This window comes from Salvelinus namaycush, chromosome 31, assembly GCF_016432855.1.
Source record: "Salvelinus namaycush isolate Seneca chromosome 31, SaNama_1.0, whole genome shotgun sequence".
Lineage (NCBI taxonomy): Eukaryota > Metazoa > Chordata > Actinopteri > Salmoniformes > Salmonidae > Salvelinus > Salvelinus namaycush.
Genome location: NC_052337.1, coordinates 14,316,624 through 14,331,724, shown reverse-complemented (window position 1 = coordinate 14,331,724; position 15,101 = coordinate 14,316,624). Strand labels below are relative to the sequence as shown.

The 15,101-nt window shown below is 43.5% G+C and overlaps 2 protein-coding genes and 3 non-coding genes across 11 annotated transcripts in view; all 5 read left to right on the top strand.

Annotated features, from left to right (window-relative positions):
* The window catches only part of zmiz2 (zinc finger, MIZ-type containing 2), a 37,404-nt gene extending 32,466 nt beyond the window's left edge, over positions 1-4,938 (top strand). For all 7 annotated transcript variants that reach the window (XM_038971331.1, XM_038971335.1, XM_038971333.1 and 4 more), the window contains 2 exons: positions 3,316-3,534; positions 4,326-4,938. In XM_038971331.1, the coding sequence (XP_038827259.1) occupies positions 3,316-3,534; positions 4,326-4,433 (327 nt within the window). In that variant the 3' untranslated portion in view covers positions 4,434-4,938. The remainder of the gene's footprint in view (positions 1-3,315; positions 3,535-4,325) is intronic.
* Positions 4,939-7,969: 3,031 nt separating this feature from the next.
* Positions 7,970-13,476, top strand: ppiab (peptidylprolyl isomerase Ab (cyclophilin A)). Its single transcript, XM_038971338.1, has 5 exons — positions 7,970-8,142; positions 10,637-10,667; positions 11,368-11,456; positions 11,937-12,109; positions 13,025-13,476. Exons 1-5 carry the CDS (start codon positions 8,074-8,076, stop codon positions 13,155-13,157), a joined length of 495 nt encoding a protein of 164 aa, XP_038827266.1. The 5' UTR covers positions 7,970-8,073; the 3' UTR covers positions 13,158-13,476.
* Positions 10,717-10,798, top strand: LOC120026607. Its single transcript, XR_005473179.1, has one exon. It is a non-coding gene; the product is annotated as a small nucleolar RNA SNORD35 (small nucleolar RNA).
* LOC120026606 lies at positions 11,615-11,697 on the top strand. Its single transcript, XR_005473178.1, has one exon. It is a non-coding gene; the product is annotated as a small nucleolar RNA SNORD35 (small nucleolar RNA).
* On the top strand, positions 12,291-12,372 carry LOC120026608. The gene has a single exon (XR_005473180.1). It is a non-coding gene; the product is annotated as a small nucleolar RNA SNORD35 (small nucleolar RNA).
* Positions 13,477-15,101: the final 1,625 nt, after the last annotated feature.

The window sequence follows — 15,101 nt, the reverse complement described above, 5'->3', positions numbered from 1 at the left end:
GGAGGAACCAAGGGCCAACCGCACCAGCATATGGTCTCACAAGGGGTCTGAGGATCTCATCTCGGTACCTAATGGCAGTCAGGCTACCTCTGGCGAGCACATGGAGGGCTGTGCGGCCCCCCAAAGTAAGCACAACCCCCACCTGTGGACGTCGGGCCCTCATACCACCCTCATGGAGTCTGTTTCTGACCGTTTGAGCAGACACATGCACATTTGTGGCCTGCTGGAGGTCATTTTGCAGGGCTCTGGCAGTGCTCCACCTGCTCCTCCTTGCACAAAGGCGGAGGTAGCGGTCCTGCTGCTGGGTTGTTGCCCTCCTACGGCCTCCTCCACGTCTCCTGATGTACTGGCCTGTCTCCTGGTAGCGCCTCCATGCTCTGGACACTACGCTGACAGACACAGCAAACCTTCTTGCCACAGCTCGCATTGATGTGCCATCCTGGATGAGCTGCACTACCTGAGCCACTTGTGTGGGTTGTAGACTCTGTCTCATGCTACCACTAGAGTGAAAGCACCGCCAGCATTCAAAAGTGACCAAAACATCAGCCAGGAAGCATAGGAACTGAGAAGTGGTCTGTGGTCACCACCTGCAGAACCACTCCTTTATTGGGGGTGTCTTGCTAATTGCCTATAATTTCCACCTTTTGTCTATTCCATTTGCACAACAGCATGTGAAATTTATTGTCAATCAGTGTTGCTTCCTAAGTGGACAGTTTGATTTCACAGAAGTGTGATTGACTTGGAGTTACATTGTGTTGTTTATTAAGTGTTCCCTTTATTTTTTTGAGCAGTGTATATATATATATATATATATACGTATATACGACTCTGGGATGCTGGCCTTCTAGGCAGAGTGCCTAGAAGAACACTAGGAAATGTAGAATAATGGTGAAGACATCAAAACTATGAAATAACACATATGGAATCATGTAGTAACCAAAAAAGTGTTAAACAAATCAAAATATGTTTTATATTTGAGATTCTTCAAAGTAGGCACCCTTTTCCTTGAAGACAGCTTTGCACACTCTTGGCATTCTCTCAACCAGCTTCATGAGGTAGTAATCTGGAATGCATTTCAATTAACAGGTGTGCCTTGTTAAAAGTTTGTTTGTTTGGAATTTATTTTCTTCTTAATGCGTTTGAGTCAGTTGTGTTGTGACAAGGTAGAGTTGGTATACAGAAGATTTGGTAAAAGACCAAGTCCATATTATGATAAGATCAGCTTGAGTAAGCAGAGAAACGACAGTCCATCATTACTTTAATTAAGACATGAAGGTCAGTCCAGGATATTTCAAGAACTTTTAAAGTTTCAAGTGCTGTCACAAAAACCATCAAGCACTATGATGAAACTAGCTCTCATGAGGACTGCCACAGGAAAGGAAGACCCAGAATTACCTCTGCTGCAGAGTATAAGTTCATTAGAGTAATCTGCACCTCATAAATTGCAGCCCAAATAAATGCTTCACAGAGTTCAACTAACAGACATCTCAACATCAACTGTTCAGAGGAGACTGCGTGAATCAGGCCTTTATGGTCGAATTGCTGCAAAGAAACCACTACTAAAGGACACCAATAAGAAGAAGAGACTTGCTTGGGTCAAGAAACACGAGCAATGTACATTAGACTGTTGGAAAACACTGCCGTGTGTTTCTGAGACGCGGAGTAGGTGAACGGATGATCTCCACGTGTGTGTGTGATTCCCACCGTGAAGCATGGAGGAGGTGGTGTGGGGTGCTTTGCTGGTGACACTGTCAGTGATTTATTTAGAATTCAAGGAACATTTAACCAGCATTGCTACCACAGCATTCTGCAGCGATACGCCATCCCATCTGGGTTGCGCTTAGTGGGACTATCATTTGTTCTTCAACAGGACAATGACCCAACACACCTCCAGGCTGTATAATGGCTATTTGACCAAGAAGGAGAGTGATGGAGTGCTGCATCAGATGACCAGGCTTCCACAATCACCTGACCTCAACCCAATTGAGATGATTTGGGATGAGTTGGACTGCAGAGTGAAGGAAAAGCAGCCAAGAAGTGCTCAGCATATGTGGGAACTCCTTCAAGACTGTTGGAAAAGCATTCGTCATAAAGCTGGATGAGGGAATGTCAAGAGTGTGCAAGCTGTCATCAATATATTTTGATTTAACACTTTTTTTGGATTACTACATGAATCTGTATGTGTTATTTCATAGTTTTGATGTCTTCACTATTATTCTACAATGAAGAAAATAGTAAAAAAATAAAGAAAAACCCTTGAATGAGTAGGTGTCCAAACTTTTGACTGGGACTGTATATTATGCTATATATAATACTGCCGTTAACTTCAATGGAATGTGCCCTTATCAGATGCACACTTGTCAGGACTAAATCCTCTAATATATTATAATTGCATAGTATACTTTTAAATATGTACATATTGGACATCTTAAAGTGTCTGACAGGCAGTGACTAAAAGTAGCAGTAGGATGGTAATGGAGTAACTCCTGAGAATGTGTCCAATATCAGATGACCATCTCGTGTTTCCAATTACACACCGAGTATGTCCCAAATGGCACCCTATTCCCTATAGTGCACTACATATGAACAGAGCCCTACAGCCCTGGTCAAAAGTAGTGAACTATATAGGGAATTGGGTGCCATTTGAGATTCAACCATTGACTGTCCTTGACACAGTAGAGTAGTAAGTCAGAGACACACAAACACTGTTTTGCTGTGGTTCCAATGGTACAGTTGGTTAGAGAATGGTGCTTGCAACGGCAGTTAGGTGGATCCTGAGTAGGGTGAATATCGTGTGTTTGTGTTCACCGTAAGTGGCTTTGAATAAAGGCATCAGCTGATTGACCATGTTACATTAGTTTTGCCTGAAGCTACTTTGTGTGTGTGCGCACATTTTTTATAAAGTGATGTATTCATCTAAGTTATCTAAGAGTGACTGTCATGCCCTTCTGGCTTGTGTGTACAGTGAAGAGCCTTTTGACTGGGCCTGGAGAAGACAGCATTTACACACACACACTCTTACAAACACACACACACCTGCAGGCGCTCACGCCTGTCACAGACAGCTGCTCAGCTGTCCAAGAAAGTATTTTAGAGAGGGCACAAAGCATCCACCATTCCTCCTCTTCACTTCTCTCTCTCTCTCTCTCTCTCTCTGTCACACACACACACACACTGTGGAGCAGAAGTCGTGAAGGATTCATTCACACCTGCCCTGAACGTAACCTCCAAATAACATCATACAATGTAAAACTCAATGTTTTCTCTTTCTCCCTTCCTATCCCTCTCTTCCCCTTCTCTTTCGCTCTTCATCAGATGTCCCACTCTGGCCGTATGGACCCTTCCCATAATGCCCTGCAGCAACAACAGCAGCAGCACCAGCAGGGTCTTCACGGTAACCAGAGTATCGGAGGCGGCGTTGGCGGACAGATGCAGCAGCGGAACTCCAATACCCAGAATGCCCGGCTGCAGACGGAGGGTTCGTTCGGCCTGGGGGGAGCGGGAGGAGGAGAGGGAGCGGATCACACCCTGGACGTAAGTCACTACCTTAGCCCTGTCACACCCATATGGAAATGGTGTCCGATACCGATAACTGATATTTTCTAGACACAATGATAGCCGATACAGATATGGCAAAAACAAGTTTTCTCCTTGTGAGATTGGTCAACCGCTGCGATAGAAAACATCCACTTTGCAAATCTGTAAGGTACACATTGGTTTGAAAGTGCAACACCAATGAGGAAGTGGTTATGATTCATGCAGGTTTAAGTTAAGTGTGTACATGTGATGCATGCGATGCCATTACCAAGTCCTATATTGGGCATACATCCTAAGTGATATTGCTGGTGTGGATATTGGATCTGGGCCCATGTGGGTGGTTTTATACTAACCCCCACCCTCCCTCTTTCACTGGGGACGGGGCGAACCGGTTGCAGGGGAGGAACTTCCACAGATCATTCTACTTCGACAACCGTAAGACAACCATAAGACAACCGTTAGACAACCGTAAGGCAACCACACAGAAAGCCAGCTAGCTGCTCGTTCAGCGATACTGTAGTTTGAGTTATATTGGGCATGTCGAACTGAAGCTATCTGAAGCTACCTTCACTCTTGGAAAGAGCTTGTTTTTTGCCACATCCATGTGCCACAAACAAACCTTTCTCTCTCTTTCTCTCTCTACCCCTTTCTCTCTGCTTTTTCAAAATCCATTTATTTTAATTCAAGACGCTTTATTGGCATGAAAAGCGAAGGAAAACGTCAAAGCAACAATAACAACAATAACACTTTCTCTCCCCCTTCTCTTTCTCTCTGTTTTCCCTCTCCAGCTTCTCCCTGAGCTGACCAATCCAGACGAGCTGTTGTCCTACCTGGGTCCTCCAGATCTACCTAGCAACAGCAATGATGACCTGCTCTCTCTGTTCGAGAACAACTGAAGACTCTCTTCCTTCCTCGTTTAGGGACAGCTTCATCCTATTGAGAGGTGGGAGGGGACGGGACTGAGAGGGATTCATGTTTTTATACCCCATGCCTGCCCATCCCTACCCTCTGTGGACCAGACCAACAGGAAGGTGCAGAGGGTAGTGAGAGACAGACATGACTTTCTCTGTCTGGAAACTCTGTCAAGACTGTAGTGTTTTTAGACTCATTATAAAGCATCCCTTTGCACTCTGGATCCATCAAAAAAAAAAAAGAATAATCCAGTGAAAAATGGGACTGCCTGCACTGGCCAGCCGCTATACCTGTAATGTTCTTAAAAAATCACAAGCCGAAGGATTTTCAACTTTTTAAAGGACCTTTTTAGAAACCAGAAAAATTAAGTGTTATGTTGACTTTCCATTGTGTATTTATGATTGTGGAACTTGTCAATAAACAAGAAACAGACAGTGGATCTCTGACATGACATTACATTATTTAGTGTCATAAATAAAACTAAGAGTTGTTGTTGTTCATTCTAAATGGGAGTTATGAATGTTGAAATGAAGATATGTAGTGTTTACACCAGGGCCCGGTTTCCCAAAAGCATCTAAGGCTAAACTAGTTTTTAGAACCTTCGTAGGGGGGATCGTTAAATTTAGTGAGCTGTTTCCCAAAACCATCGTTATTAACGTTGCACTTAAACGCTCATAGGCCTGATTTTAACCCCCGCCTCCGACCGCTAGTAGAACAGCTAAGTGCTTCGTTAGAATCTTTTTACCCTCCCGCGTCACTTTATTACACCGATCTCGCTAATCCTAGAATCACATGGTTTATCCATCTCTGTGACCGCTGAAAACTTCAGAACAAAGTTGAATACAAATACACAGCTGCCAATGTCTTTGCATTTGATACAAACAAGCAACGTATAAAAATGTTTCAAATAAAACCGAGATGACTATTCAAATAAAAAGTAGGCTATAGGCCTATTATAATCATACTGAAATATATTTAATGTTCAATCGAGTTCTATTTTGCTACTTTTAGGCTAGGCTACTGTCTGTAATTAGTCAATATAGTTAATGTGTAGCCTAACGTGCTTGATGTGCCAAATAGAATAAGCTGCGTCAATATTTGCAGCAGTAGGCGGTAATATTTCTCTATGAGCTTATCCGTCGTCAGTATTGTGAAATAATTCTAATGTTAAGGTAAGATTTGGATGGAGAAAGCTGATCCGAGAGCAGCGCTCCCGTTCTTTCGAACCTATCAGTATCGACACATGCTCCAATGATTCATTTAGCGACCGTTCGCTCTACGTTGTGTTTTGGGAAACGCGCTACCTATTCGGTGTTGTAGGAAATGTGCATAATTTAACGCCTAGAACAGACCAACATTGCTTGATACATTCTGCAGTCCAACTTTTTCATTATGTAATCCAAAGTTGTTACTTGATATATGAGCAACAAAAGTTCAACATTCACCTTTTGCTACTGTTAAGTCTACGCATACAATTTGATGCACATGTTGGATAAATCCAATGTATGCACAACACAGAACAAACGCACTGCAGCTGCAGCATTCCATTGTAAATTAATGTACTTGGTGTACCAAAATGCAATGAAGCAGTTGGTCTGCTCCAGGCATAAAACCATTAAGCCAATTTCCATCAGGAAACTGGGCCCTGGGCAATGCCTACAGTACACACCTTAATGTATCTATACAGATGAGGTCATACAAAGCCAGCACACAAAAGGAGATGTGAGGGATTTTGTAGAGAGAAAGAGCGAGAGAGACAGGAGAGGTGTCTCATATCAGGCCAGTTGGTAAATAAGGAAACTACTAGATGTTTGAATTGTTTGTTTTTCCCTGGGTGGGACACGTGGAGAGGGAGTCAGAAGCCAGACATGGGGAACTCACCTCCACTCACACCCTATCTGTCTCTGGTACTCCTCCCTTCTCACTCTGTCTCTCTTTCATAACTATACTGCAGAGACATTTAAACATGCACAAATGTACACACACACTTTCAAGACGATGGGAATGGATCGAAGCATCCCCAGTGAACTCCTGTGAATTGATGGAGAGAGGACAGGTGGACAAATTATGCTCATATTTCCCATATGTCAAGAAGTGAATGTGTATTCTCCCTCCATTCCTTCCTCCCTCTCTCTTCCTCTCCAGTCCAGTAACACACATTTAAAACAGTCTATTTCCAAGGTTTAAACAGCCTTTATGCTTCCTCTCTCTGGGTCCTTAGCCTGAGGGGACTATCTGTCTGTTCCCACCCCTCTGAGGTTGTCATTGGTTTGTAGGCCTAACTGTTTAGAGCACCAGATGTTGGATGTGCAATGTTTAGTTTAAGAACATCTGTATCCAATTCATTTTTTTAAATAATCATGATAATATTGTTATTAGAGTAATTAAAGTGTTGGTGAAGCTGTGCACATCTGTCCTATATGTGTTTAAACTAGCAGAGGTTATGAGTTAGGACATGTGTCAAATTCATAATGTCAGAAGACATATGAGGGCCTGTAATTCACACATTTTACGATCATAATGAGTAAGATTATATGGACGGGGGACCAGATCCTAGATCAGCATTCCTACCCTGAGATGCTTTGTGAATGTGGGCCATGGTTACTATATGAGACATGAACAGCATATGCTATGTAAGAATTTTTAATGGTTTATTATTCTCTAGATGATGATGCTTAGAGGCTAAGGTCAGTTAATAATACAATTAATGAAATGTTGAATTGTTCTATTTAACTGCACACCAGTTTTTCTAAAGATAATTTACATATTTTCCATCCGTTTTCTAAGTAAAAAATGTCACTTCTGAATGATCAAGTTTCCCTAGTTTTCTATTTACTGTATTCGGTCCCCCTAGCTGGTGTAGCAGGGTAGGCTACAGGAAAGAACACCCTGATGTCATTCCATGTTCAGCAGAACTCAGGCTCGAGTCAGCAACCCGATACAATCGATTCATCCGCAACATTTCAGGCGTGGCCCCCAACGCATGCTGTAGCATCACGCAGGCACACATAGCCCTTTTTCAAATCTGACAATCAGAAGATTATTCACAATGCAACACAAAAGCTCTGTATTTTATTACAATCTTTCGTGATGATGTCGCATACATTCCGTGAGCGCTTTGTCCAGCGGTGATCGAGAGAAACAGGCCATTCCCGACCCGTTGCACCATACAGATCCATTGATAACTCACGTTTATATTTGAGCCATAATGGCGATTTTATTCGGCGGGAGACGCCCTGGAATCCACGAACGCGCCACCGCCAGAACACACCCACATTTCCCCTGGCAGCGCATTGGGCAGAATACGATATCGTCATATGTATGAACCACAATGGGCCAATCCAGATGTAAATCATTAGTCCGTCCCCTAAACCTTGCTGATCAAACCGGTGTGCATTGTTCTAATTTATTCACCCGCAAGACCTTTAATTGGTTAAAAGCGATGTCACTCAGCAGTCCCAGTCTTCTTATTGGTTCTCATTGCCTCCGGGGGCTTCCCTTGGTGCGCATATATATCTCGTGTAAAGGGCAGCATTTCCGTTCCGATTCAGCTGCGGCACCGTCCTGTATCTACTGTCTGCACTCGTGTAGTTTCACAAAAAAAATAAAAGTTTAATCCCAATCATGCCTAACCCCAGAGTTTACTTCGACATCACTATCGGCGATACCCCCGCCGGAAGGATTGAAATGGAGGTAAGGAGTAAAGCAAATCGGCTTTTTGGAGTCAATTAACTTTCTGCTCTACTTGAACCTTTAAAATAATTGCTAATTTCTCGTTCGGTTTATTCTAACACGCTGCCAGGTAGGTGACTGCACCCGGGATGCTGTCAGACGGGGTTCACGTGCTGCTCTAACATGTTAGCTACTTTACGAACAATTAAACTTTAGGTTCATTGAAAGCTTAACTCTTCTCGTACCTAACGAACACTAACTAATCTCGCTTGATTTGCCTACATTTTAAACTGTCAATTGATTGTGGTTTGTATTTGCGGTTAGCGTTGACTGGCCTTTAACGCGGTATGTGTTGCATTTTCATACCGGTTCTCTTAACTAAATCGCATTTTTTTCTGGAGCAGAGTTTGAAGCACTTGCCGTGGTGTAAAATATATCCATCGCTTTCGTTAACTTAGTCATATGTTACTCCAGTCTTAGACATGTGAACGTAAATGTTGTAATTGCATTGATTCGATTAACATAACTAGCTAGGTTATGTGCTGTAGCTAGTTAGTCGCCGCACATGCAATTTTAGCCGGTCGCCATTTTCAGCATCCCTCTTTCGTCGCGCCAGATGCCATTTTGAAAAAGGAGGGATGCGGGTTTGGAAGGGAACAAAACGTACCAAAAAGCACTCACCGCAGCCCATGCTTTGATTACTTACAATCGTTAAAATTGGAATACATTTAGATTGATGCATCTGAATAACACTAATGCTGTCTACCAGCCATATTTGCTAATTGCCCAAGGAGTATGTGGCCTATGCGCCCTCAGTATATCCGCAACACATCAGATAGCAATCATTATTCATCGTTGGGTAAGCTGTATTTTGCAAAATGCCAGACATGTTTAGTCATCTGGCCATGTGGTAAAATATCGCTGCTATTGTCATTGCGACTGTTCAATAATTGTGTTCCATTCAAACACAAGGCCCCTGCATATCCCCAGTGCCTAGTGCCCATTAATTTCACAATGAGATCTCGTTTTACGTTACTATTTATGACATTAAATCTCCAGATTTCGTGTACTGAAGTTGTAGGTGCAGTGTTGGCACCAGATTGCATGCGTGCACCGTTTGTTGCCCCTTCCAGGAGCACGTGGACATGAAGGCACGCTTGTCCCCCCGCAAGGCCTCAACGAAATCCGGGAGAATAAAATGCAATTCCTACTTCATCAAATTCAACATTACCTTCCAAACGGCAAAAGTGATTTTAGTGGAGATTCTTGTAGCGTTGACTTTTGCGGCGTTTTGTACAATTTGGTCTCCCAACCTTTGTCATCCTGTGGGAGGGAGCACGTGTCCTTGTAGCGACTCCATTGTTTGACGCAGAGGCCATGCTGACGCCAGCAACAGGCCTTGGTCTGTTGGTGCTTGCCAAACTAAACAAGTTAGCCAGCAAGCCCGGTAGATCTCGGTATCATTTGGCCATGGGACACAACTGCCCTTAGATAAGCCTCTATGGTGCTTGGCCACTTGGTCCTACAGCATTGGTCAGCTCCAGAGGTGGAGTGGGTTGGCCTTCATTATCACAGTCAATGGTCTATGATAGATTCATTAAAACAAACATTTGCGCTTTGTTCCTAATGTAAGGTTGGATAAGGTTAGCAGTGGGGTTAGGTTGTATAAATCAAGCCTTGGAAATAGGTGGTTTAGCCATTGACTTTGTGGCTGTGTTAACTGGTGACTTCCCTTTTCTGCAATGAACTTGTTCCTGAGTGGAAAAGTACTAGCTCCAGATGTGGGTGTGTCTGGGGCTAGAAGGGGGGGGGGGGAGTGGGGAGGAGAGCTGCTGTGTAGACTGGCGCATGGTATTCCATGCAGAGTCCCTCCCAGCACTGTAGCTGCCCATTGGTGGGAAAGGCATGTTGTGAAGGGGCCTGTATGTTGCTGTTATCACTTCAGATGTTGACACTTGTCAGAAATATAATATAGATGTGTCTAGGGGCCAGTTACACTGTCTTCTGTCCCTCCTAATGCATTACAAATGTGTAAACTGTTCCTAGATTAGTGCCTTAAGGAAAAGTATAATTTAAACTTTTACCGTGAGTGGTTAGCTGATAGTGTAATGTGAGCAGTTGTATTGTATAAGGCAATATGAGATGGTGCACACTGCTCATGCAGTGGATTTCTGACATCATTGCCTGAAGATGTGGTGGCCAGTTGCTAGTCTGTTGCCCCGGACTGTCACATGATAGGTTGGAAATTAACAGCTTCTGTAGCTTCACCTCGGCTTAACACCAGTCTTGTTCTCACATGGGACTTCTGGTGAATCTTAAGGAGTGAGTCTAGAACACAACACCTTGAACCAAAGGTCTAGCCCATGTCTGCCTTGGTTCCTCTATTAATGCTTTAAGTCTTTCCCTTCCAACCCTGCCTTACCCTCATGTTGTTCATAGTGTCAAAGGCTCTTTCTGCATGCTGTTTGCTCTTCATGGATTGTATGCTAATGAAAAGCCATATCTTTTCTTGCAGCTTTTTGCAGATGTTGTCCCCAAGACTGCAGGTAAGATGGCTTCAATGATTGAAATTTCCTTAATAATTCACACATCCTCTGCAAATGATGTTTCTCACGATGGTCTTCCAAGCCTTGTGGTTGTGACGACACTGCCTAATGGCAACAACTGATGCAGTCATCTTCCCAACGCTCCTCAGCCCCTTCCAAAGGTGCCTCTGTCATGCCCCCCAGATATACAATGAACTGCTGATGCATGTAAATTGGAAAGGGCGGGTCTGCTTCCGATAAGTTAGCAGTAGCATTGTGTGGCCCGCTGTGCTGTGAATGGGTTTACTAGGCAGAGTGGGGCCCCAGCCTATTGTTAGTCCTCGTGGCCTGGTTGACAGCCTGTGAATTAGGCCCTGCAGACATGGCCTATTTGCTGCCTCTGCAACAGACTGGTGTTGTGATGCACATGTGGTTAGCTAGCGACCATATTCTAGTGATGTCAAACATATGGGCCAATCTGTTTGACTCAATGATTCTACTATTCAGTAATTAATGCAATTGCAATGCTTTATCACCCAAAAAAGCCTTGACTTGTACGTCATCTGTTTCAAAGATATAATGACGTGTACTCGAAACCAACCTTTCCAGTTTTTGATATTTCAATGATCAGAGAACCCCTGCATTTTGACTTGATGCAGCCTTTATGCCTTTAAGCTGCTATGCACAGTCACTGATCGTGACGTTGCCTGTTTTCCCCCAGAGAACTTCCGTGCCCTGTGCACTGGGGACAAGGGGTTTGGCTACAAGGGCTCCAGCTTCCATCGCATCATCCCCGGTTTCATGTGCCAGGTGAGCAAGGGGTATGACCTGAACCTAGATCAACGTGTGTTTTCTGAGATGCTTTCTGAATACAGGCACTGATCTGATCATAGCTGACAGCTGCAACCAGGCCCAATGCTGGACTCCAACCCACCATATGTTTAATTGACTGATTTACACAGGTTCTCTGCAGCTGATGTTTATCTCACGATGGTCTTCCAAACCTTGTAGTTATGACGACATTGCCAAATGGCAACACTGATGCAGTTTCAACAAGTTTTTTTTTTTTAAACAGGACCCTTTCCAGTGGCATGATTAAAAAAGGGAGTTATACAAATGAAATGGCCATGATCTACTGAATCTGTCCTGATTGTCTAGCCTACATAATCTCGTTGTTAGGATACTTTTTTTTTTTGCATAATGGTTTTTAACTGCATTGTTGGGGAAGGGCTTGTACGTAAGCGTGTTCAGGGCATGTGACAAAATGTTGCTTTCTTTGCCTACCTTCAGGGCGGCGACTTCACCAACCACAATGGAACTGGTGGCAAGTCCATCTACGGCAACAAGTTTGCTGACGAGAACTTCAACCTGAAGCACACAGGCATGGGCTGTCTGTCCATGGCCAACGCTGGTCCTAACACAAACGGGTCCCAGTTCTTTATCTGCACTGCTAACACTGACTGGTGAGGCATACATACACGCAGTAGACACTGACTGGTGAGGGGGTGCGCACACACAGTAGACACTGACTGGTGAGGGGGTGCGCACACACAGTAGACACTGACTGGTGAGGGGGCGCGCGCACACGCAGTAGACACTGACTGGTGAGCACACGCAGTAGAAATTTAATGCACATTACCATTCTGCAAGTGATGTTTCTCACGATGGTCTTCCAAGCCTTGTGGTTGTGACGACACTGCCTTATGGCAACAACTGATGCAGTCCAACCTTCCAACACTCCTCAGCCCCTTCAATGGTGCCTCTGATACATGCGTGCACTACTCGTGCTGTCTAAACAGGCAGACTGATCTGATTTTTCACTAATTGTTTATTGACGATCAGCTCTGAAAGGAATAGGTCAAAAGACCAATTGGTGGAAGGAAGTTGAGAATTGGGTGACCGGTGTAAACAGCCTTATGCTCTGACGTGACTGACGCAGCCACACTGGCAGCAAACTGGTGTCCTTCAGGGCAGGGCACCACTGGCCTGAATGTTTTCACCAAGCAATAGGGCTGTTATGGTCATTTTATAATGTGTTACTGGTGATTTATGGATGAAGAACCTTTTAAATATGTAAATAATTTTTACCAAATTTTAAGGATGTTCTAGTTTACCCATTAGCCCTGGTCCTGCTGTAGTTCCCACTTCTAGTGTAACATGCCAGGGAGAAGGGCAAGATAATGTCTATTTTGAGTTATACATTTACCTTTGCCAGACAATTGTTACCCCAAAGTCCATATTTGTCACTGCCCTATGGCTATAAACATTCTGTTTTGTTTGCCTTAAACCTCAGGAATCCTGGCTGCTAGTCGAGGAAGAACACTGCCATAACCCCTCAGCATTGGTACCCACTGACTCTTACCTCTTTATGTCTGTAGGCTGAACGGCAAGCACGTTGTGTTTGGCAAGGTGGTCGAGGGCCTCAACATCATCGCTAGCATGGAGAAGAAGGGTTCCAGCAGCGGCAAGTGTTCCGCCAAGGTCGCCATCGCTGACTGCGGAGAGCTCTGAGCGTCCCTCCCTTTCACCCCTCCTTCACACCATCCCTTCACCCAGCTTTGAGCCTTTCCTCCCTTGTTCCCTCCATGCAGCTCTAAGCATCAACATCTCCTTACTTCCCCTTTATCTCTCCCCTCCCCCAGAATCAAAAATATTCCCTAATATTGAGATTAGTTTTTTTACCATTCCTCTCCCTTAGGGAACGGTTTGTCCTGTGTCTGAACTTGTTTCATTTGTGGCTTGCCTTTATTTTGCATTTTGAATTGTCCCATGTGGACCACTTTTGTTTAACAAAATCAGAATAAAGTGGCAAAAGACTCCTTAACTGTGACTGCATAAGAGTGGATGTGTGAATTTGAAGTGTTTTGGTATATGGCACTACATACAAGTGGTCAGTATTTGCTGTGGTAGGTGGTTTCTTTCTGGTAATGTGAATTAAGTTATTCATGTTCTTTCTAACTATATAATTAATAGAAACCTGGGTATGGCTGTGGGTACGCAGACCCATGAGCTACTGCGGCCCCTCATGTTTCAGCTTCCGTCCCTGGCCCACATGATTAGTTGACCTGGATTAAGCCAATGTCACAAGTCATGCTCCACCAATACTGCGCATTAGTTTCAGTTCACCAACTGCTTTGCTCTTTTACTCACCCTGGAGACTTAGTTGGACATGCACCTTTGTCTAGAGGACATTTACACAAACCTGTAATCTAAAATTGCTGAGGATGTTTGCTTTTATGCAATTCACACCTTTCACCACCGGAGGTGAGCCTAGTCTAACTATTTAGTGCTATGCTTTCAAGGTCCAATGCAGCTCTTCGCTACTCATTTCACAATTAAGTACATTACTTTCAATGTAAATGGTCAAACAAAGCTTAGCAAAAGAGAATTTATCAAGTAAGGATTTTGTTAGTACGGTCAGTGGGGAGGGGAACAACCTGTTATTGGCTTAGGTTTGGAGTTGGTCAAAATTGCTTCCTGGTGAGACAAATGGACTGTATGTTCAGTCTTTACAAATGGCTTATACACTAAATGAACATTATTGCCATTTTTGGTGTGAAAAAACAAATCATGCTCTTGACTGGGCTGGAAATGTGAGTAGTTGGTATCTAGAACGGTAAGCAAATGGTTACCCTCACGAACACCCCTGCAGCTTTTCCACTTCACTGACAGCCTTGAGTAGATGACAATGTGAAGCTTGAATACAAGCCAACGCTAAAAGATTTCTCAGTTCCATTTTAATACTGTTAATTGGTTTAAAATTGCAGGCATTGCACTTCACATTGTTGTGCAGCATGTCCTTTGCAACAGACACTGAAGGGCAGCCTGTCACTAGACACCCAGTGTCTTGACCCATATACCTGTTGTGAAGGTGTTTATTTTATGGTTGGTTATGGCACCTACATAAGTGTCAAACCCCACATTAAAAAAAAATTTTAACTGCCAAGAAGTTTTCTTTTGAAAGCTTGTTTCTAAAATCCTTTTTAATGAATGCTTTAGTCTTGAATATAGTTTAAATAACTAGAAAATACACTGACGCTGTCAAAGCGTTATGACCATTTTGTGCGACTACTTGGACTAAGAAATTACTGACATGTCAAGCATTATGCCAATATTCATATAAGCCAGGTAGGTCAGTCACATATGTCCCAGTCATCAGCAAGAGCGTATTGGGGTAGGTGTAGGTGCGTGACTGACAATGTGTGCATAATTACAATGGTAATTTAATACATTTCATAACAATGTGGACAAGTAGGCTATGGTGTACTATTTTGTGGGTTTTGACACTTAGTGCCTTCAGAAAGTATTCAGACCCTTTACTTCTTCCACATGTTACGTTACATCCTTATCCTAAAATTGATTCAATAGTTCTTTCCTCAATCTACACACAATACCCCATAATGACAAAGCAAAAACAGCTTTTTAGAAATTGTTGGTAACTGAAATCACATAAGT

Coding starts and splice junctions, on each gene's coding strand:
- ppiab (XM_038971338.1), top strand. CDS start 8,074: ATGCCTAACCCCAGAGTTTACTTCGACATCACTATCGGCGATACCCCC. Junction 10,668..11,367: donor TGTTGTCCCCAAGACTGCAG/GTAAGATGGCTT, acceptor GTTTTCCCCCAG/AGAACTTCCGTGCCCTGTGC. Junction 12,110..13,024: donor TGCACTGCTAACACTGACTG/GTGAGGCATACA, acceptor TTATGTCTGTAG/GCTGAACGGCAAGCACGTTG.